The sequence below is a fragment of the Rhipicephalus microplus genome, chromosome 6 (assembly GCF_043290135.1).
Source record: "Rhipicephalus microplus isolate Deutch F79 chromosome 6, USDA_Rmic, whole genome shotgun sequence".
Classification (NCBI taxonomy): Eukaryota; Metazoa; Arthropoda; class Arachnida; order Ixodida; family Ixodidae; genus Rhipicephalus; species Rhipicephalus microplus.
Genome location: NC_134705.1, coordinates 102,317,753 through 102,340,568, shown reverse-complemented (window position 1 = coordinate 102,340,568; position 22,816 = coordinate 102,317,753). Strand labels below are relative to the sequence as shown.

Sequence of the window (22,816 nt, the reverse complement as noted above, 5' to 3'; positions counted from 1 at the left end):
TTACCGCAACGTGTCAAGATAAAAATAATTGATGTGAACATGTTCGAATCGTACAAGAAAGCGTTACCAGTTACACAATGCGTGACGCGTTACATTGCAAATCTAAGAAAAGAAAAGAAGACAGGTTCGCTCACTGAAGAAGAATTGGACAATGCATAGTTTGTGCTGATAAAGCAGGACAAAAGGACGTTACAAAACGCAGTGACACGAATATATGACAACATAAACCTATATGACATGAACATCTTAGAAGTCAATCAATGTGTTTTAAGAGTGAAAGGGAGGCGTCACTGAATTAGTTTGAGCTTTGTTGAGAAGCATCTTATCGTTTCGCCAGCGGAAAGGCACTCGTCAGGACACTTAGTTTTCAATACGCCTCAAGTCACAATGCAAGGCGGCGTTATGGCATTATTGAAGCATTTGTGAACTAGGTTTTAGAGTATTCGTAGCCTAGAGATGGTGAAATAGGTTATGAACAGATGCATCACGTGTAGGAGGTTTAATTATGGACCAATGGCACGAGAAACTTCACCACTACCGGCTTACAGTATAACGCAGACGAGACCGTACAACATAGATGGTATAGACTTACATAGACCACTAAGTGCTCGAGATGACAAAGGCTCTAAGCTACAAAGTTCTACAATGTGGTATCTATGTGTGCAGTAACCAGAGTTGTACCACTGGAGTTGATCAAAAGGATGTCATCAAAAGCGTTTATACAAGCGTTCTGAATCGTAGCTAAAAGAAGGATGCGTAAAACAATTTACACTGACAATGCAAAAGTGTTCAGGGAATCAAAAAAATATATAAATATTTTGTTAAAGATGGCAGATGAAAGGGCACCACAGTATACCAATAATCTTAAAGTGAAATAGAACTTTCTTACAGAGTTAGCTCTATGGTGGGGAGATTTCATGAAAAACTGATCACAAGCTTTTAGACGTCCATGGCGAAAACTATAGAAGTACAACTTCAGATGACGATGAAGTACGGACTGTGGTTGTTGTAGCAGATTGAGTAATAAGAACTGCTCTTTCACTTATAATTGTGTATGATTAGTTTAACAAGCCCCAAGTCATTACACAGGTGGTTGTTATGGGAAAAGAGCAAGCAATCAACAAGAAAAAGGACAACATAAATGGAAAAAAACACTTCAGAAGAACTGGAGTGCAACAAAACAGGTCATGATAACTAGGTGGCCCACATGAAAAAGGGAGTACCTGAGGATGCCTATGTGTGCCAGCAGCAAGACAAAAGGTCGAACAAATACACAAAAAAGAGATGTACTTCTTCTTCAATAACGCGAAAAACCACGGTGGGCATCTGGAAGGTCAAAAAAATTTTCCCAGACAAGCATGCACACGTGACAACATGCTTGCTTCAGAAACGAAGGAAAACTGGTCAAGAGGCCGATTCAACTGTTTTATTCGTTAGAAGGCGGCTTTGGTTGAATCTGTGAATAAGTAAAAGGAAATGATGCATAAAAACGTGGTCTCTATAAATACAGTGGAGAATCGCATTCAAACCACATTGTCATAAAACATAAATATATTGTCGTGACGCGCGAAGGACAATACACAGGACTACATTAGTTCTAAGGACACTCAGAAAAACTGTTGCTGCTGGTGGTGTTGCTCCCTTCTTTTTACTCTGTGGGCTCGCAGGCTCCGTGGGCTCTCAGCGGGGCAATATGAATGCTACATTTCATTTCTTGGACCCGAAACAAAACATTCTCTTTGACATGAAGCAGAACCCGTGATGCTCGTAGGGACATGCTTTTAAATGATCAATTAGGTTTTTTTTAATCCTTTATTGATTAAGATGAAAGTCAGATGACCCACCGAACGCAAAACGAAACAAAGGATCTTCTGGGCAGAGGCTTATCTGGACCTGCTTGTGCATCAAGCAGGTCCAGGTAAGCACCAGGCGAGATGAAGCGCATGCATTTTGTTGGTCAAGCTATTTTTGCTGAGGTTAGGATCGGTTGCGGCTCAGGTGCGAAGATTACGTCCATGACAGTCAGTGCGCTGGAAGCTAGCTGATATGGCTGGGTGAAATGCACGTCTCTTGGGTAGTGAAGAAACCAATTAGTCTCATTAATACGGAAACACTCTGCAATTATATTGCTGGAGTCGATGCCTTTATCTAGTTTCTTGTAGTGTGAACAAGTAGTCATATGTAAGACGCCCGGGCACAAGATAATTACAGGGGCAGATATGTACAGATATTGAACCGAAAATGTTTGAATTGCCCACAATTTCTAATTTACTCCGGGCATGTCAGTGAACTCTATTTGAGGCCGTTTATCGCATCATGCAATTAGCAGCAGCTGGCAGAGATCTTGAAATACTCCACTGTCAAATACTTTTCATGTTTCCAAGCGATACTCCAGAAGACGTTTGCCCCAAAGAACGTAAGACGACCCAAAGTATGGTCGAACTTAAAATATGCATTACAATATGTATGCTATATTTGTGGTAGTACAAACATTTAGGACAATGAGTTCAGCGATACGAAAAGTGGGTTCACCGGAGTTGGGCCCCTATCAGCACTAAATAAAAGCCGTGTGCTGGGCACTCGCTCGCTAACATCATTTCGGAAACTTGGCTGAGTGACCCCAGTGTCACGAACCGCCGCCTACACAAATTGGACCCATCGAGAAAGCTTCAATTTCTAACGGACCTCTCCCGCCAAGATGCAACTTTACTTTGCCGCCTGTGGTTAGGAGTAGCTTCTACAAAGGCGTACTCTTTTCGCATAGGAATGGCGGATAGCTCCCGATGTGAATTGTGCGACACTGACGAGACAATAGAACATCTACTGTGTTCATGTGAACGTTTTGCGAGCGACCGCAACTTGCTACGCGAAACGTTAGAGACACTAGACAGTAGACCTTTTTCCGAAGAGAAGATCCTTGGTTCATGGCTCTGCGCATTGCAGGCCAGCACGCTGGTATTGTAAAAGTTTCTAAAGACGACCGGACTACGCGACCGACTGCTTATAAGCGTGCAATGGACAAGGTCACATCTACACACACGTTGCCCTTCACTTCTCTCTCTCTTCTCCTTTGATCCCCTCACCCCTTCCTCCAGTGCAGGGTAGCAAACCGGACGTGCTTCTGGTTGACCTCCCTGCCTTTCATTTCTTCCCTTCCTCCTCCTTCTTCCTCTGCGTCTGCTGGGCTTCCACTGAGCCTCTATTTTCCTCTATTTACCCTCTATTTGCCCTATAGTAAGGCAGATGTATATGCGGTGGCTCAAAAGTAGCATCCCTCATGTGCATATGAAAAGCGCACGCTTTCCATCTAATACGTTCCAGTCCAAATTCCTGGATGAAACGATAGTTCGTGCTTTCCGAACTATGTAATTTAGCAACCATTGTGTGATAGTAAGACATAAATGTGTGATAGTAAGACATAAATATTGCACTTGTGCGTGGTGAAGGCTACCCTTCACGACGTATATCCAGGTCATGAAGCTGACGTGCATGCAATATCTTCTCATAAGCTGTGCATCACAGCTGTGCATCACCTCTGTCTACATCACTACTCATATAGGTGATGCCCGTAACTACGCGCGCTCCAGAGTAAGTCTGCGTGTGGCCCACATCGTGATAAAAAAAGCAGCCGCCGATGCGCTGGGCGGACGGTTATATAGCCGCTAAGTGGATAGAGTGGCGGTGCTCAGATAAGTTACACGTATGCTGCGTAGCATCTCGGTGAGAGCTAAGAGCTAGTGCGTATGCACGAGAAGTGTTTCGGTGAGGTTAAATCTCACTATGTAGTTCAACAGTAAACTCTCATTTCTGAAGTTGGCTTTGCTCACTGAAGTATACCTCAAGGCAAGTAAACGGCAAGCGGCCATTTCGATCTGCTATCAGGAAATATGAAAGGGTCCGTTAAGTGACTTCTAGAAGCAAACAAACGCTACAACATACGGCAGCATGTGCGAGGTTCGTTGAAGGTGTTTCTGTTTGGAAAATATACGAACGGTAATTAGGACCTCTCGGTAAAGGTACCACGTATTTCACTGCGTGTAAGTACTTTTCGTGTGACTAGTGCTAGAAATACATGTGGAAAAACAAACATTTAGACGACGGTGCCATAGAAGAATATCTAAAGCGCTTTGCATACAAGACTGCTAAAGTTGGCCCCTGTTTCGAGGCTTGTATATGTTTAGGAGAAGAACATGAGACCTCAAGAAATTATTATGTAAAGCTTATCATGTAAAATTTAAGAGAAGAACATGAGACCTCAAGAGCACAAGTCTTTTGTGGCCATCAGTTGCAAAATGTTACTGTAATTATTAGCGTTAATACAGTCAACATACAAATTCCTTGGAATACGTCAGCCTAAGATGTCACAGGTCGGTAACGTTTGTTAGGGCAACATGACGTCAAAGAACATAACATCTCATAAGACATTGTTCCAACGTCAAAGCAGGACCTATGCGTACGCGCTATAACCCCACGTGAGGTGCACAAATGTTCCGATGTCTTCAATACCAGAAACAGTGCAAAACGACGTTAACTTCAGAAAACGGCTTGGTGTGCAGAGGAAACTTCATATGTTTTATTGAGAAAAAAAAGTGCGCACAGCTAGCACTGGATGCCCAAGGCTAAACAAAGGATCCAGCCGATAGGCACCGAATAAGCTCTATATTTCATTGCCTGGCAAAGTTTTGGAATATTGTTCTTCACTGTTTATCGCTTCTATCTTATTGGTCTTTCTCTACATGTTTTGTCACCTTTTCTCCGCTCATCAATTCATTTCTATCAATATCATTCACTTTCTTACTAAACCAATCTTCCTCTTTTTTTCTTTTCTTTCTCTCTCTTTTTCGAAGTATCAGTTGCTTCATCTGAGTTTCTATCTTTTTATTTGTTTCTTTGAATACTTCTTCTTTTCTTCTTGTGCTCAAGTATATTTCTTTCTTCCTTCATTTTTACAGTGCTTTTTTATTGCTTTCTTGATTTCTCTCGTTCCTGTCATCACGCCTTTCCGTCATGCTCACTTCCCTTTCCCGCCTGTTTAACAGTGGGCGCCAGCAAGGCTGTAACTGTGGCTGTTGATAAAACGCTATGTCTATGTCTAACTATGTCAATTATGTCTAACAAGCAAGTTGTCTATAAAGTGTGCTGCCCATGAGTAAGAATGTCTCCACAGGCAAATCATTGTTTTTGAGGCCAAAAGAAAATGCACGCTATCACAAATTGAACTAATTTTTCCTTTAAAAGCTATTACCGGAATGTAACCTAGGAGCCTGACACCTTTGCTGCTCATGAAGCAATGTATCGTAGTTTGCTAAACTTCCCAAGGCAGAAATTACCTTAAGATAGAAAAATGCTTTTGCTGCTGACTCAAGTCCTTTCAATTAGTGTTCTGCTGTGCACTTTGTTGAAAAATGTTTTAAATGTTGGTGAAAGACACATTTGCTTCTCAATGGACAAGCTTATCATGTCCGGGTAATGCCTAATAATGAGATCCAGATGGTTTTGTTTGGAAAGAACACTATACTTTTATGGAAAGAAGAGATGCCGTATTGACGAGGCTGCGGAATAGGTGTATTTAAAACCAGCGGTAAAGGCGTGACCGGTTCACCAGCAATCGAGCGGAGACAACCCTTCGTCTTCCTCGACAGGCACACACTCGCGTCACCCCCTAGAATATCAATATGCATTCATGCAGTGTAACCCCTGGCGGCACAGGTGCCGTCTCAGAGCATACAAATGTCAACGTCACTAGGAGAGTGGCAGGGCTTTAAGCGCCCAGCATGTACGATTCGCAAGTTCCGTAGACTGCCACGCCGCTTCGCGGCCACCAGCGTAATTTTTTCAAAGAGTATGGGAGTAGCGGTAAGGCAGTGGCGTTCATAACACGTGCATGTACGTCTTGCCTGTCGTAGGGCTTTCACTAGATCGTTTCTGTTGTAGTTACTGGACGTACAAAGGTCACTGCAGTCGTTCCACAGTTGTCGTTTGCGAAGAGGGTGAGTTTTTTAGGCACAGCAAAGTAACAACTGAGACGCTTATTCGCCTTCATCTGTATATGTGAGTACATTTCGTTCCTCATTTCACGTGAGATATGTGGGGCACGTTTTGATCTGCTTGTCATTCGGCGCTGAACTTCCGATTTGTTGCTGTCGCGTTCATCGCTTCGTCTTTGCAGCGAAGCTGTGACGTTTTTCAAAGAATGCGTCAAAAATATCGGCTACAGACCACCACGCCACAACAAGTGATGTGTTTAGAATTAAGGACCTCTTCGAGGCATCGTATTCGAGTTTCTGAAGCGTATAAGTCGCGCATATTATGCGACTGCAGAAAAGGTAAAGCCATCGCAAAGCCAAAAAGAACAGTGCAGGCCGCATATGTACTCAGCGACTCCGACCGTAACAGATACTCTCTGTGGGCGCCATATTGAACCACCCAGGCGATGAAACTTCCGAATATCGGTATCCTGTTGGGCACATGAAGGCGACGGGATGGCAGGACCTATTTCATATGTTACAGGAGTAACCACACGAAGGATTCCGTATGGACCTGTGTAGCGATTAAGCAGTTTTTCTGACAAGCCAGTTTGGCGGGTCGGAGACCAGAGCAAGACCGAAAAACCGGGCGGAAAGTGTACGTCACGGTGTCGCTGGTCATACAAACGTCGTTGCTTCTCTTTAGAGGTCAGAAGTTTAGTACGGGTGATTTAGCATGCGCGAGCGGCCTGAGTGGTAGCGTTGATAGCATGCATGGCATTTTCACTGGTCCGTACTGCAGGGGACGGTATGTTGGTGTCTAGAGGCAATGTTGGTTCTCGGCCAAACAGCCGAAAAAAATGGAGAGTAATCGGCCATGTCATGGCAAGAAGAATTGTAGGCAAATGTGACGTACGGTAACGCGAGATTCCAGTCGGTGTGGTTGGTAGAAACATACTTAGCGAGCACGTCTGTAAGAGTTCGATTTAGACGCTCCAAGAGACCATTGGTTTACAGTTGGTATAACGTAGTCAGCTTGTGTTTTGTTTGACAGGGCTGCAAGATGTCGGCAATAATCTTCGACAAAAAGGTGCGGCCATGTTCTGTAAGCAGCTCCCATGGGGCTCCGTGTTGCAAAATCACGTCCTTGAGGAGGAAGTCGGCGACATCTGCGGCGCAGCTTGTTGGAAGAGCTAGTGTGACAGGATAGCGCGTGGTGTAGTCGGTGGCCATGGCTATCCACTTGTTAGCCAAGGAAGACAAGGGGAAAGGGCCAAGTAGGTGCAAGCCAACGTGGAAGAAAGGTTTTGACGGAATGTCAAGTGTTTGAAGGCGTCCGGTGGGAAGAGTCGGCGGTGTTTTGTGGCGCTGGTATTTGTCACTAGCCGCAACGTATCTTCTGACTGAGCGTACAAGACCTGGTCAAATGAGAGAAAGAAAGAGAAATGACTTTATTGAGTTGAAAAAAAGGAGTGCAGAAGCTAGATGGGTGGGGCCCCACGTCCAAGGCTCCACTTGCTTGCGCCGCCGGCCGGACGTGGTCCAGGAGTGCTAGTTGCACCTCTGGATCCGAGCTAGCAAGGAGTGCCTCCCACAGCTCCAAAGAATTTTCTATTCTATACAGACGCTGTAAGCGATCGAGTTCATTTGGCCATTTAGCACAACTTCACGAGATTCGGTAACGGGTCGGGGGCGAGTCGCGACACCACGGACAATCGCACCCATACAAAGTTGCACGAATTTTATGGACACGTAATAAATTTTGATCAACTCCCGTTTGAATTTTACGGAGGTCTATGACGTCTTCCTTTTTAGGAGATTTATGGGGGGCGCCATATTTCTGCCGTGTGAATCACTGGTGAGCCAGAAGCTCTCACGGAGCCTCCTCGCGAAAGCCGTCATGCGTATTGCTTCGTAGTGGTAACAGCGAGTAAGGCTGCTGCTCCACTTGGTTCAAGAGCGCTCAAGCTAGAACGTCCGCCCTTTTGTTACCCTCTAGGCATGCATGTACCGGGCACCAGACCAACCTATAGGTGTTGATCAATTCGCCGCCTAAACTTTTGCAAGTGTTTATTGGGAAGCGTCCTTTTGTGAATAGCCGGCACGCCTCTTGCTGGTCAAAAGAAGCGTCGGCGTATTCAGTAGTAAGCGCGTGACAGACCAAGGTGACCAGCAGTCGGAAGGTCATGGAGTTTATGTAGAACTTCCGAGTGAAGGTGTTTCGGAATGACAAGCAGCTGGACCGGTCTATCCGGCTCAGAGCTTTGGTAGTATAATACACCATCGTGAAGGACGAATGTGTGATGCGACTGATTGGAAGATGGTGATTCGAGGCACTCAATGATAGCGTGTAAGGACGCATCATGGCGCTGGTCCTCACTGATGCATGTCATTTGCGAAAGGAAAAAGAGGCAAGGCTCGGTGTCGGTGTCAGGCATTGTGCTCGACTCAGCAACCGGGTAGTGTGACAGGCAGTCTGCGTCGTGAAATAGGCGTCCGGACTTGTACGTCACCGTGTAGGTATACTCTTGCAGTCGCAGAGACCAGCGCTCGAGCCGGCCAGTAGGATCCTTCAGTGAAGTAAGCCAACATATCGTATAATAGTCAGTTATCACGCTCTGCCATATAAATTGGGCCATACAAATATGTACGGAATTTTGAGACTGCCCAAATAAGAGCAAAAAATTCACGCTCTCTAATATAATAGTTGCGCTCAACAGCTATGGGGAGGCGGCTAGCGTAGGCTACAACGCGGTCATGTCCACGTTGGCGTTGGGTTAGGATGGCTCTGATTCTGTGACCACTAGCATCGATTCGGACTTCTGTCGGAGCAGATGGGCCAAAGTGATCCAACATAGGTGGAGTCGTCAGTAGCGTGATTAGGTGAGAAAGAGCAGTGGCTTGGTCGGTACCCCACGTAAATGTGACATCTCTCTTCAGAAGCTCAGTGAGGGGTCGAACGACGGTTGCGAAATCTTTCCCAAACCTTTTAAAATAGGAACAAAGTCCTACAAAATGCTAGACATCTCTGACTGACTGGAGTACAGGAAAACTGGTGACTGCACCGATTTTCTAAGGGTTCAGCTGCAGACCAAAGGCGTCGACACGGGGGCCCAACACTGTAATTTTCCGGCGTTCGAAGTGCCACTTTGACAAGATTATTGAAGTCTTGCAGTGCGGAACATGTCGGGAATAGCTGATAAACGCTGAAGGTGAGTCTCAACTGTTGGGAAATATTCAACGACATTGTCAAGATAACAAAGACATGTTGATCATCTGAACCCTTGTAGCAGAGAGTTCATCATGCGCTCGAACGTGGCTGGGGCGTTGCATAGCTCAAACAGCATAACCTTGAACTGATATAGGCCGTCTGGGGGTACAAAAACAGTCTTCTTTTAGTCTTTTTGTCGACAGAAATTTGCCAGTAGCCGGAAGGTAGGACTATTGAAGAGAAGTATCGGGCGCCGGGGAGACAATCGAGAGCGTCAGTGATGCGGGGTAAAGGGTAAACGTCCTTTTTCATGAATCTATTCAGATGGTGATAATCCCGGCAGAAGCGCCATGTGCCATCATTTTTAACGAGCACAACGGGGGACGCCCAAGGGCTCGAAGAGGGTCCAGCAATTCCTTTGGTTAGCATCTTGGAGACTTCTTGTTGAATTACTTTATACTCGGTGGCAGACAACCGGTATGGTCGCCGATAAATGGGATGAGAATCGCCTGTGTTAATGCGTTGCTGGATGAGTGAAATCTGGCCGAGTGGACGAACGAATGTCGATTTCGACGGTGTCACGGTATGAAGCTAAAAGGTGGCATAGCGCGGCTGCCTTCTCAGGTTTGAGGTCCGCGGCGATCATGGAGCGTAAGGTCACATCGAGGCACGTGGCATCCTGCGAGTGACGTGGGTGATCGGGACATACGTCAGCCGTAAAACAGGTGACGTGGTCGTCAATGAAGAGTTTTGGCGTGGCGACTGTAATTCCTTCGGGTAGCACTTGTTATATGGAACCTAAATTGATAACAGGTAAATATGTTCGGTTAGAGGTCATGGTTACGACGGAATATGCGACAGTAATGCCATGCGCCAGGAGAACATCAGGGATTGGCGTCACGATATGATCACCGCCGAAAAACACGGGACAGGTTGTTGGCAATTGAACGATTGCGAGAGCTTTACGTGGTATCCGGAAAACGTCTGTGGTACACAGGCTGTTCGGAAGTTCAGGGTGAGAATCCGGGAGAAGAGGAAGTTCTAGGAAGCGAGTACCGATGGCACAATCGATCAGGGCAGAATGCGTCGATAGGAAGTCCATGCCGAAGATTAGGTCGTGAGGGAAATTTTCAAGTACCGTAATTAAACGGGGACATGGTGACGGCAATGCTAACACAGGCAGTGCACATTTCAGCATTGGCCACAGTTCCAGCATCAGCGACATGGAGGGCTTTATTACCTGCAGGTGTGAGGACTTTTTTGAGTAGGCAATACAGATGAGCACTCAATATGGACACTTGAGCTCCGGTATCAACTAACGCCGTCAAAGAAATACTGTCCACATACACCTCAATTATGTTTGTATTAGTGGGGAGCGTCAACGGAGAATTTGGATCAGTCGATATTGATGAATCACTACCTCTTGGAGCTGCATGGTCTCTTTTTCTTTCCGAGAGGTTATATAGTTGACCGGCGACGGATAGTGGCGAGGTTGGGGTGATGAGGAACGGTGGCGTTGAGGTAACGGCGAACGAGAGGTGGAGTAGCTGTTAGGGACGTCGGAAGAAGGGTGCACACGACTGGGCGAATACCGACGGGAGTCCTCGTATGGTCGAGTAGAGGAACATGGGCTCCAGTTTGATGGCGTCAGAGTGCTGTGGCAGTAGCGGAAGATATGGCCAACTCGGTGGCAGCGGAAGCAGATCGGTTTGTCCTCTGCAGTTCCCCATTCCGCGGATTACGGGATCGCGGAAGATTATGTGAGTCATGGCGTGGTGATTATATTGTCATTGGTCTGGAAGTGGGTCGGGAGACATAGCAGTGCACAGGAAACCATGCTTTGCAATTTTGCTGGCTCACGACGGCTTGGCTAATGGAGACGACCCGAGGTGTTTGTGCGGCGCCTCGGTCGAGTGGAAGTGAAGGAAATGGTACCGGACTTGACATCTCAAGCTGCCGTCGAACTATACCTGTCAGGCTGTCCTGCGTGGTCGGTGCGCCACCGAGTTCGGTGGAGGTTGATGTAACAGCCGTGTTTGGTAGCCGCGTAAATTGAGGCAGAACATGGTGGCTTTTGCCATTTCAAAGCGGGGGCATTCCTTAATATTCATATCTACGGTCATGACGTCGGTGTACACGAGCAAGTTGAAGACGTCGTCCGCGATGCTTTTGAGTATTTGGCCCACCTTGTCACTCTCTGTTATTTGCTCGTTCACTTTCCGGCACCACGCGAGCACGTTCTGTAAGTACGAGACATACGACTCAGTTGAAGACTGCACACCAGTGTCGAGTGCTTTTCGCGCTTTTATTTGGCGCTGGATGGGTCCCCAAAGATGTCGCGTAGTCTCTCCTTGAAGGTATCATAGTTGGTGAGCTTTGTCTCATGGGCGTCGAACCAGACGCGTGTGGTGCCGTCCAAGTAAAATATCACAATGGCGAACATCATGGTAGGGTCCCATCAGTGTGCCAGGCTAACACGCTCGTACATACGGAGCTACTAGTCAATGGCAAGCCCAGGTTGTGCGGAGACTGTACCGGGATCACGGGGGTTGGGCAACGTCGGGTATGTAGTGGGTGGAGCTGCAGATGGAGACGCTGACGGGTTGTTGTCATTGGTAGCAATGGCCGGAGACTGAACGCTGCGGCCACTGCGAAGCTTCGTGGTAAAGATGGGGAACGTTCCACCTTCACCAGATATGTAACGGAAAATAAAAGACGCCGTATCGAGGAGGCTGGGGATTAAATGTAAATACATCTAATCCCCAGCCAGCCGTGATGGCGTGACCGCTTCACCAGCAATCAAGCTTTGTTTTGTTATGTTTTGTTTCCCTGGGAGGTTGGCTCATACCCACTCAGGGGGATTGGCCAAGAAAGTGTAGTGAAGTTTTTCTGTAATCATTTTAACTATGTGTAATGAATTGGTATTATAATAAGACTAATGTAAAAATAAAAACAACATAAAAAGAGCAAACGAAAAAAAAAATCAAGTTGAGCAATTTTGAGATTTGAGGTGTTATGTTTACCACTTAGCTGCGTTTACTTCACTCTGCCCTTGGGAGTAATAAATAATTTTTTTTGATTGAAGATCACAAAGGTATACGCTTGGTTGCCTGAATATAATCGCAAACGGCATTGAAAGCATCCCTGTGGCAATGTCCCAAAGCTGAGGCGCCAATGCTTAGCGCCATTTCCGCCGTCAATGTAAGGCCTATTTTCCGAAATGGCATAATCAAGCGGAGACAACCCTTCGTCTTCCTCGTCAGGCACACACGCGTGTCGCCCCCTAAAATATCAATATGCATGCATGTAGCGATACAAATGGCATCAAATTCAAAGGGTTCCCCAGACGCATCACACATTGCGCGACAAAGGTGCCGCATTGCGCCAGGTGTCAAAGAAAGTGAAGTAAGCAACTAGTGGGTCTTTTAAATTCCCACCCTACAAAAAATGCTCCAATGTGTTTTATAATCATCAGCAGCAGCAGAAGCCTCAACAAAGTCAACATCTTCATAGGCTCACATGTCGCCATGAGGACTAGTATTGGGTTCTTTGCTGACACGCAAAAGGAATGGGTTTGATGTAGTGGGCCCCTAACGAAATTATGTTTGCAAGAGGCATTCAATCATACTTCAAAACGGTGAATGTTGCGCACACAATCGCTCATTTCCCAACGGCATGTTTTAGGCATATACCGAGAACGAAGCAGGGTTAGAGTTTCTCAGGAGATGTGCACGAGTTCTGATTAAGCTTCGCAATCTGGTCTAAAGGTATGCGGCCAAGTGACCAAAAATATTTTTGAAAAGCAATATATACCAAAAATACTATAACGTAGTATAAACCACATGTTTTAGGCACATGGAAGGGTTATATAGCAAGTCATATTTTCGTTGATTTCTCATAATTGAAATTTATTTAAAAGTATGCCTTGTGCCAACGCTCCTAACTCGAGTCCTACTTGTTAAAAAAACTTCAGTTTTGCCAGCATATAGAAGCGTTGGCATGTGCAATGAACGGAAACAAACGAAATCTGACAAATAGGAAAAACGTAGTAGGTAATTAACCATAAAATGCACTAGCACTGGGGCAACTTTGTATAAATGGCAGCCTTATGATACCTTTAGGCACGGCTTTTTTGAGGTTCTTTGTCCCCCGAATAATGTGACGAAAATGTGTGCTAGGTTTTATTGAAGACTGTTTGTTCGCGTGAAAAAGACTGGAAATACAAATTTTAGTAAATAAACGAGAAATCATTGAAACAGGTGCAGTTCGCACACAAGATAATAGGAAGGCAGAAATGCTCAATATTAACAGCCAGCTTCATTGTGGACCTTACTCGTGTGTGCCATTTTTATAGTGCCAGCTTTAGTATTTTTTAGCCTGTTTGCAGTAGAATAGAAAGATGTACTAGTTGGTATTTATTATCCCTTCAGAGAACTGGGAGTGCTGAAAGACATACACAAAGAGCCAAAAGGTTCACACAGCTTGAACGCTTTTGCTGTGTGCCTCTTCTTTACATCTTCTGTGTGTTCATCATGCTCCCAGTTCACTGTTTTGCAGCATCACTGATGTGATGGGGCGCTTTTGCACTGCGTTGCTGATCGTTAGTGAGGTACACTTTTCCGCTGTAAAGCACACGCCTGAAATAAATTTGCTTAAAAACTATAATCTGATTCAGCTGTCAATTATGAAATGGCACGCATCGTCTATCAAAGAAAGTTCATTTTTTTACAGGCTCACATGCGGGTCGTTGAGCATTAACAACAGATGTACCACTTTAGCACTCACCTACAGAGCAGTTTAGTACGTTTATGAACAAAATGATGTGTTGAGAGTGCTCTTGCAGCAATATCGCATCTTCAAATTTGATTTTATTGCTAAATAGGCAACACAATGATACTTATTAAGCTCGTCATAAGATGCACGCAAAACAGGTCATTTCACTTTCGGTTTCGCAGTTCTTTTATGGTCGAGCATTTTTGCTTCTATCTGTTGAACTAAACTAGATAGAGGAAAGCTTTAGGTAGCGAAATGAGGGGCAATGCATTGTGCAACTATCTTACAAAAACTGGAAAAAAACGGCATCTTGAGAAAATAATTCCTATATTCACATGATCTCTTACCTTAGAGGTAAGGCTGAAGTACTCTAAAGTAACTGTGTGTGTGGTTTTCACTAAATGCCAGGTTAATCTAGTGCACTACTTCTTTCAAACGTCCGAGGTAAAACACTTGGCATTTGGAAAAAATACTTGCCGAACTTGGACCAAGTAAAGGACTTCCTGGAGTTGAGGGTAACCGAGGCTGAAAAGATAGCAGAAAGACAGTCTGGGATTAAGAATATTCGCATGCTGAAATCAATGTTCATATCGATAAACTCAATGTGAAGTTATGTGAATATGCAGTTATCATAGCTGCACAAAAACCAAACTACACTCCTTAGGCAGGCAACTTCTACCAAGCACCATAGGAGATGGAAAAGCCTAACATTTATATTAAAACAATAAAAACGTGCTTAAATTACTACTCCTAGTTCACTCGTTAAAAGAAATTTCGTCGAGTTACTCAACGTTGCCGTAATGATCAACTTGTAAAGTTTACGGGGATGTTCAGCAGCATTTTGTATCAGTCTTTTTCTTTGTGGTAGCGTTTGTGATCACTTCCTGGATATAAATCATTTAGAAGTCGGGTTGAGCCAGTGAAAGCTGGCTCAACCCGACTTAGTTTGTGAGTTAGACTTAGTTTGTGAGTTAGTTAAAGCCAGTGAGTTAGAGAAAAACACTTGCTCGACTGGGACCAGGTATAGGAGTTCCGGGAGTTGAAGGTGACCCAGGCTGCAAAAATGTTAGCATGGTAATGAACATTAAAGACGCAGCGTTTAAGGAGTCCTGTTTGCTTATTTGGTAGCACTTAGTATTGTTTTTCGGTCACCTTGAATTGTATTTCCTGAAGGCATAAAGTTTAACATCTCAGGTTGAGTTAGTAAAAGTTTTATATGGCAGGCAAAATTTCAGGTTGAATTACAGTAATACACTTGCCTGACTGGGGACAGGTAAAGGACTTCCGGGACTTGAAGGTGACCCAAGCTGCAACGAGGGTAGCACGGAAAATAACAAAGAAGGCATAAAATTTAGTAGGTCATGTTCGGTTGTTATGTAGAAAATTTATTGTTCCTTCTATGTTGTGTAGAAGATTACTTCCTGAATAAGAAAGCTTCAAATCTCAGGTTGAGAGAGTGAACCATTTAAATGCCAGGTTAAATACAAGGTTCAGTTAAAAAAATACACTTGCCTGACTTGGATGACGCAAAGGACTTTTGTTACTTGGAGATGACACAGGCTGCAACAAAGGTAGCACGACAATCAGCAATGAAGGTAATAAACGATAGGGAGTTATGCTGAGTGCTTTGATAGCATTTTGTATTGTTTTTTTTGTAGCGTTAGAGCTTACTTCCTGAAAGAGAAACCTAGGTGGTTGAGCTAGTGAAAGCTTTGAATACCAGGTTAAATTTGTGGTTGAGTTAAAACAAAGTCCTTTCCGGAACTGGACCTGGTAAAGAACTTCTGGGAATTCAGAGTGACCCAGGCTGCAACGAGCGAGGCGCAGCAATCAACAATGACGGTAACATGTGCATCGCCTGTGAGTTCTTCATACTTTACATTTACTTTTCGTAATGGTTTTCTGCCGGAAATGTCATTATCTAAAATGCAACAATTATTGCGAATGTTTTCTCACTGGTCGTCCTTTTCCACAAAATTCCGCTGCCTGCATTATAAGGTACATTCACTTAGCTGTGAAGAAGCGTGGGTCGGCCATTAGAACACAAGATCGTCTGCATTGTCAGTTGTGGGTACTTTTCTATGTGTTGTGGTCTAACAAAAAGAACACTAGTAGCAGCCTTTGGCACTGAAGAGGCTACGACGTTTTAGAGTCGTCGCAGAGGACGCAAATAATTTGGATTTGTGAAGGGCTAACACGAAGACCAGCGGTAAGGCTCTACTTTTCAATTCGGCGTCAATAAATGCCGGCGAACATCAGCGCTGATCAGATTACTCGGCAGCCGATAACTTTTAACACGCTATCAGTTCATTATTAACCTTTAGTTTGTACTTTTCATTACCGGGAAGCTTTTGCGAGTTTTGTATTAGCACAACATTTCTCCAGGGAGGTGATTCTCGGGGCGAAAATTCAAATGTCACCACTTTGCCGTCATTATCGATTAGCGTGTTAGTGCGTCCTACAAGACTCCAACCAGGAGAAGATGACGATGACGACACACCAAGCACGAGATTCTTGTGCCTGTTGCTCTTGATGTGTGCCAAAATAATTTTATATATTGTGCACAGTTTGTGGCGAGAATGTATCTACATCTGTCTGCCTGTTTCTACAATTCTTGCACCTCACTCAATTGCACTGACCTCAGAAAAAGTGCTGCTTCCCGAACGAAGCCAGGGAATAACGCATTGCATTTAAAAGATGAGGTCACAGTTCTCTCTCTGTCCAGCATCTTCATCACCGTCGGAAACTGAAAACCTGCAGATTTTGAAGTGCTACCCAGGGCTCCCAGCAGCTGCTTTTGAACCATAACGTTAGCGTCACAAAAGCAGCCAAGCGGCATGATGGCAAAACAAAGTTTGCGCTGGCGAAATTCAGCCACGAATATAGACACCTTAGCAGTAGTACGACAGTACCCTACAAAGACAAATGCGTTTCGCCGGCGGCGCTTTCACCCTGTTCGATGCTAACATAAAAGCCTCAGTGAGCAGAGCTTCTGAACCCGATTAAAACGGCAACGCGAACATTTCAAATTGCAACCAAGACCAGCTTCAAGACGTACTCCAGAATTCGTATGATTCTTGTCGCTGTTTTTCAGAGTTCTACAAAACCCAGTAGCGGGATATCACACATTACAGAAGAAACTGACCAACTGATGCGTCAAAACCCTTACCGAGTTTCGTTGCGTAATAGCCAGGCCGTAAAAAACAAGTCAATGAAATGTTTTACGTGAAGGCATCATCCAGTATTCTACCAGTCTGGGGGCGTCATTCATTTCGTTAGAGAATAAACAGGACGACAACCGACGCGTCTGCGATGATTATTGGCCCCTGCACAAAATTACGAATAAGGACGTGTACCCGTCGGTATGAATGTAAATTCGCACCAGCTTAATCAGCGTAGATAATAAACAAATAATAGCGCGACAAAAACAGGGACGGGAAAGAAAAGACAAGCTACAGTGCTGTAGTTTGTCTCTTCTTTTCCGCCTTTGTTTTCGTCGCACTAATACTTATTTAACATGAACGTGCACCAACCAGTGTTGCGGAGTTGACACTCCGGAATAGTAATGATTCCGTGATCGTTCGATATTTTCGCGACCCCGGAATCAAATGCGAATAGAATGGCAACAAAGCTTAGAGGAATGGAATGGGAATGACATTACGCATAGCATGGCCCCGACTGAACGGAAATAACATTACGTCTTCTACCGAAAATCTAGCACGTTCGCGTGCTGCTTTTCGAACTTCAAACATTTGTAAATAAGAGCCTCGTGTGTAACAATAAAGGAGCTTTCTTTTGAAAATGGCTGGTATAATCACAAGCTGAATCTATTTCTAAACAACGCGCCTGTTACAAGTTTTTCTCATAATAATGTCCTACACTCAGGTTGGTGTATACTTTTGCCTAACCGCTGTTCAGTTGAACTGCCCTCCCCCCCCCCCCAACCACGCCCTCTTTTTGCCTTGTGATTTGTATTTGCCCTTCGCGGCACCACAGCTACAATCCCCAGGCATCTGCTGTGTTCACACCTTTAACGCCTTTGTGCTAGCTTCTGTCACAGTCGGCAGAACCGGAGACATGTTCTCTCCCTTTGGGTGATTTTAATCAAGAAAAAAGAGATAAGTGACGTCTGCAACTGTCTCTCCTTACGAAGAATTCTCCACAGTTAAGTACAGGCGTGTTCTAAAGGAAATCACTGGTATATGAGGGAGAAGATGCGAAAAGAAAGAAAAAAGGAAAATGGACACATGTGACCCACCTCCCGCAGCACTCGCCGGAACCACTGCAACAAGCAACCGTCCGGCAAAGCAGCCAATATTGGGAGGTCTGCCGAGTTAATAGTGAACGATGAGAGGAGGTGCTATGAGCTCACACACACAAAAAACGCTTCTCTAAGTTGTGATGCGTATTAACGCTGGTGCGATGCTTTTGTTCACTGGAAGCTCAAGTCCTACTCCCCTCTCTCCTGTTTTGCAGTACTATCTACCTTGCCACACATGAGCGCCTTCGCCCGAAACTCTGTCGACGAAGGTCTTTAGTTCAGCGCAGCTCAGAGTCGTACACGACGACCTGTGTGTGCTCTCCTCCGTACAGACAGATATAGAATAATCTCTTGAAAGCATTAAGGTCCCTAGATGAAACAAGTTTCCAAGGTAGCGACACCCTCCCTTTTCCTCCTCGCTTATTTGCCTGAAGCGCCCCCTAGAAGGTTTAAAACTTTCATGCAAAAGCGAATGTTTGGGTTCTGTTGCTACGGTGAATAGATGTAAATGAAACAAAATGGAATGAAATAAGACGTAGAATAAACAGTTACCTTTATGAACATAAACGGCACAACACAAGAGCAAGCGCGATGTTGTGCTCAACCAGCAACGTTGTGCAGTTCTTTACTTTACACCACTCGCCATAGCGTCTCGCGTAGTACATTTTAGTTCCACAGCCGCGGTATTTCGTCCAGTTTTAACTAGTCCACTTCTCCGATTGTGTTTTGTTCGTGCTGTGACACAGTGAACGTGCATCTTGCTGGATCCTGTAAGTAGTCACAATGCGTGACGTTGTGACGATTGATTACAACCGGCTTGTGCACACGCAAGAAAAAAAACTACGACCAGACTGGTACGAACACTCGTCCAGCAGCACTGCGATGACGTTTTTTTTAAATGTGGCCATTTGGACAAGCGTGATGCCAAGTGATTCTGATGCGGTGCTGGGAACTTCCTGAAAAGTGAGAGTTCTACTGGTGAGGTGTCTCGAAGCAGCGCGTTTCGGCTCAAGCAGGAACTGGTCAAGAGTGAAATGTTTCTGAAGGTGCGTTGATTACAACCTACAGCTGCTCTGTATACGTGCATACCCACATGTATTTGTACCAACTGGCATGCACTAGACACGCATTAGACGCGCGCCTGGCGTTTTAATAAAAACCGACTAGTGAACTCGCTTCGAAGATCCGCGTTGACATATGTTGACGGAGTTGCACGAAAGCATTCGCGTGAAATGGTTCATAGTTGCACTTCATGGTGTGCTTCATCTCGAAAAGCACGAGGTAAGTTGAAGAGAGCGAAACCATTTTCTGTTATTTACGGCAACGCAGCATTGCTGAAAAACGCAGATGTTCCATTGAATGAGCATGGCGGAACAATCTTGGTCGACTTAGCGCACACCAAAACGCTCCTCTTCTTCAGTTTATGTTCTGGCTACGATTTTGTCTGTGGTCACGGCAAGAATCCTGCTGGAGCCATATGCGCATGCGTACTCGTTTTGAACCTTTTGCATAATAATAAATAACACCACCAGCCATTTGCAAGATCACGTGCAAGTAATGCACCAATTACAGACGCGGATGGCAGAGAAAAAGAGGAGTAATCGAGAGAGTGAGGAGGATCGCTCGAGAACAATAAGTGACGCTACCTTGTTTCATCTAGGGACCTTAGAAAGCATTAGTTCCGGAAGCCATCTGGAGTAAGAAAGTCCAGGTAATCACAGCCACAGCGGTGCCTCCATATTCTCGAAAGAAAAAACCCAAGCGCCGAACTAAACCTATGTTTGCTCTGTTCTAAGAAAGAAGGGAGGGGCGACGCCGCTGCTGTTATGTGTGTAGACGGCTAGAGAAGCACTACCAGTATCCACTACCACACAGGCTCCTGCGTACAGTGGTTTACGCTTGAGCAGCTCATGTTTGTGAAGTGTAACACATAGTTAGGAAGATGGCAAGTGCCTTACCTCAGCTTTTTTTTAGAACCAATCCTTGAAGACGCTGCGCAGTCACAATTCGGGTTTTGAAACTTTACACCAGAGAAGAGAGAAATAAATAAAAGGAAGAGACAGGAAGGTTAGCCTAGACGAACTGGTTTGCTACCCTGTACGGGGTTGGGGAAAAGGGTCGGAAAGAGGATAGATATAGATAGATATAAAATAAATCAGAAAAAAAACCACATCCGCACCCATTCAGGGAGTTCCGATCACAGCCGTTTGGACAGGCCGGTTGAACGCAAGAAGCGCAGGAGCGCCTTCACAGCCTTCTTCTGCGACACAAACTCCTGTCAGCAGCGCAAGATTCTTTCTTCCGAAAGAGGCTGGTTGTCCAGTCCATCTAGTGCATTGCGGAGTGACTGTCTCTGCGAGCTGTATTGTGGGCATTCACAGAGAATGTGCCAAGTTGTTTCATCACCGCCACAATGGTCGCATGCAGCAGTGTCAGCCATTCCTAGGCGGAACGCGTACGCATTTGTAAATGCGACGCCCAAACATAATCTTCACAGTATAGTAGCGTCTCGTCGGCGTAATTCCGGAGAAATTTGAAGACTGAGAGTTGGGTACAAAGTACCTAACCGTGCATGGATGAAATGTGACTCGTTCCATTGTGACGTGGTGCGCTTGCGAGCAAGCATTCGGAGTTTCCGTGCAGCGTCAGTTCTGGAAAGCGCACTTGATATTACGTCAATTTCAGTATGGGCAGAACGGGCAGCTCGATCGACCCGTCCATCGCCAATTATTCCACAATGATTTAGAAGCCATTGAAAGGCTATTTCTTGTCCTTTCTCTATGAATTAGTGAGTCTTTTCTGCAAACTCAAATACCAGCTGTTCGTACGGGCCGTGGCGTAAAGGTGATAGAAGATTTTGCGGTGCCGCCTTTGAGTCACTAAAAATTGTCTTTTTGTGGCTTTTGGTCGCTGATGAATTGCAAAGCAGCACAAAGAGCTGTGAGCTCTGCTCCCTTTGATGTGGTAAGGTGGGAGGTCTTGAATTTTCTTGTGTGTTTTATCGGCATAACAAATGATGCCGTTGAACTATTTTGTAAAACAGGGCCGTCGGTGTATACGTGTATACAGCCTTGATACGTCTCGTATAACAAGAGCAGAGCAAGCTGTCTAAGAGCAGGTGACGACATACCTGCATTTTTCTGGATGACAGGTATAGTTAACCTGATGTTAGCCTGAGTCAGGCACCAGGGAGGAGTCGAAGGCCTGGCGGCGGGTGTGAAGCATGTTGGCAAAGAATCGCGATTAGTGGTGACCGTTTGGCAAAATGACGAACGTGGTCTGCCTGCTGGTACAGAGGCTAGGTGGTGGTAGGGTGTCCGAGCAATATGCCTTATATGTGCTCTGAGTGCCTCAACGTCGATATGTGTCGCGTTGAAGTGGTCACCGGCGATAGCTATTGTAGCCATTGTCGACCCACTACGAGGCAAGCCGAGGCAAACTCGGAATGCCTAGGACTGAACACTCTGTAGCGTTCGAAGGCTTGTTCTGCTTGCATTGGTCAGTGCCGGTGAACTGTACCGCAGGAAACCCAAAAAGGGTACTCTGTACAGCTGTAGCATTACACTGGGAGACATTCCCCGAGTCTTTCATGCCAAGAACTTCAGTATATTACAGATGTCCAATAACTGTTTCTTCATGTACGGAACGTGATCGCTCCATGATAGATTCCTGTCAATTATGACGCCCAAAAACTTGTGCGATCGAACATATTGTACAGTTTGACCATTGATGCTTATAGTGTACTTTTGCATATGCTTTCGTGTAAAAGCTACGAGGGCGCATTTCCCGGAAGAAATTTCCAATCCTCGATTTCGGAGGTAGCGTAATGTTTCAGTGTCAGCTTTTTGAATTCTCCCTCGTACCTGCAGGCGTGTTACAGCCAATGCCCAAACGCGGATATCATCTGCGTACATTGATAGCCTGACCGTACTTGGCAGATGCTCAGTGACAGCAAATAACGTAAGATTGAACAGCACAGGGCTGAGTACGCCACCCTGGGGGACGTCACGGTGGCTGTAATGTGCAGAGGTTGAACCGTCTTCAGGGCTCACAAAGAAGGATCGCATTGACAAATAACTACGTATCCAGCGATACATCCAACTACCTACTTCTATAACACCAAATCGCCCATTACACTCTTATATTTCATTGCAAAATTTTGATAAATAAGGCCAATAAAATAAAGCTTCTTTTTTTTGCACCAAGATTGTACTGCTTGCTACATTTACTGTAGCATTTAGAAACCTCGAGGATGCTTAAGCACTTTTAGGACGCAAGGCTAGTGACCAAAAAACTAGTGACCGATTGCCGAACGTGTTCGAAAGATGAGAAATTCGAGAGAACAAGCCTAGCAGACCAGGCATTCCTGAGCCTTTAGATGAGAGGTGGTCAACCCGCACTCCTTTAGAACATATGGAAAAAACTATAGGAGTATCACTTTTGGATAAGGTGAACTATGGACTGTAGTGTTGGTACAAAATGAGCAACTAAAAACCGGCCTTTCACTTATACTTGTGTATGATCATTCTAACAAGCCCTAACCCATAACACAGGTCGATGTTATGGGAGCAGGGCGAGCAATTAACGAGAAAAGGAACAACACAC

General features: G+C 45.2%; 1 protein-coding gene across 4 annotated transcripts in view; it reads right to left on the bottom strand.

The window, feature by feature from the left end:
- Positions 1-22,816, bottom strand: part of LOC142765398 (uncharacterized) — a 197,419-nt gene that overhangs the window by 28,225 nt on the left and 146,378 nt on the right. For all 4 annotated transcript variants that reach the window (XM_075866299.1, XM_075866298.1, XM_075866297.1 and 1 more), the window contains 3 exons: positions 15,463-15,510; positions 15,210-15,257; positions 14,428-14,475 (listed from right to left, as the gene is read on the bottom strand). In XM_075866299.1, coding sequence (XP_075722414.1) covers positions 14,428-14,475; positions 15,210-15,257; positions 15,463-15,510 — 144 coding nt within the window. The remainder of the gene's footprint in view (positions 1-14,427; positions 14,476-15,209; positions 15,258-15,462; positions 15,511-22,816) is intronic.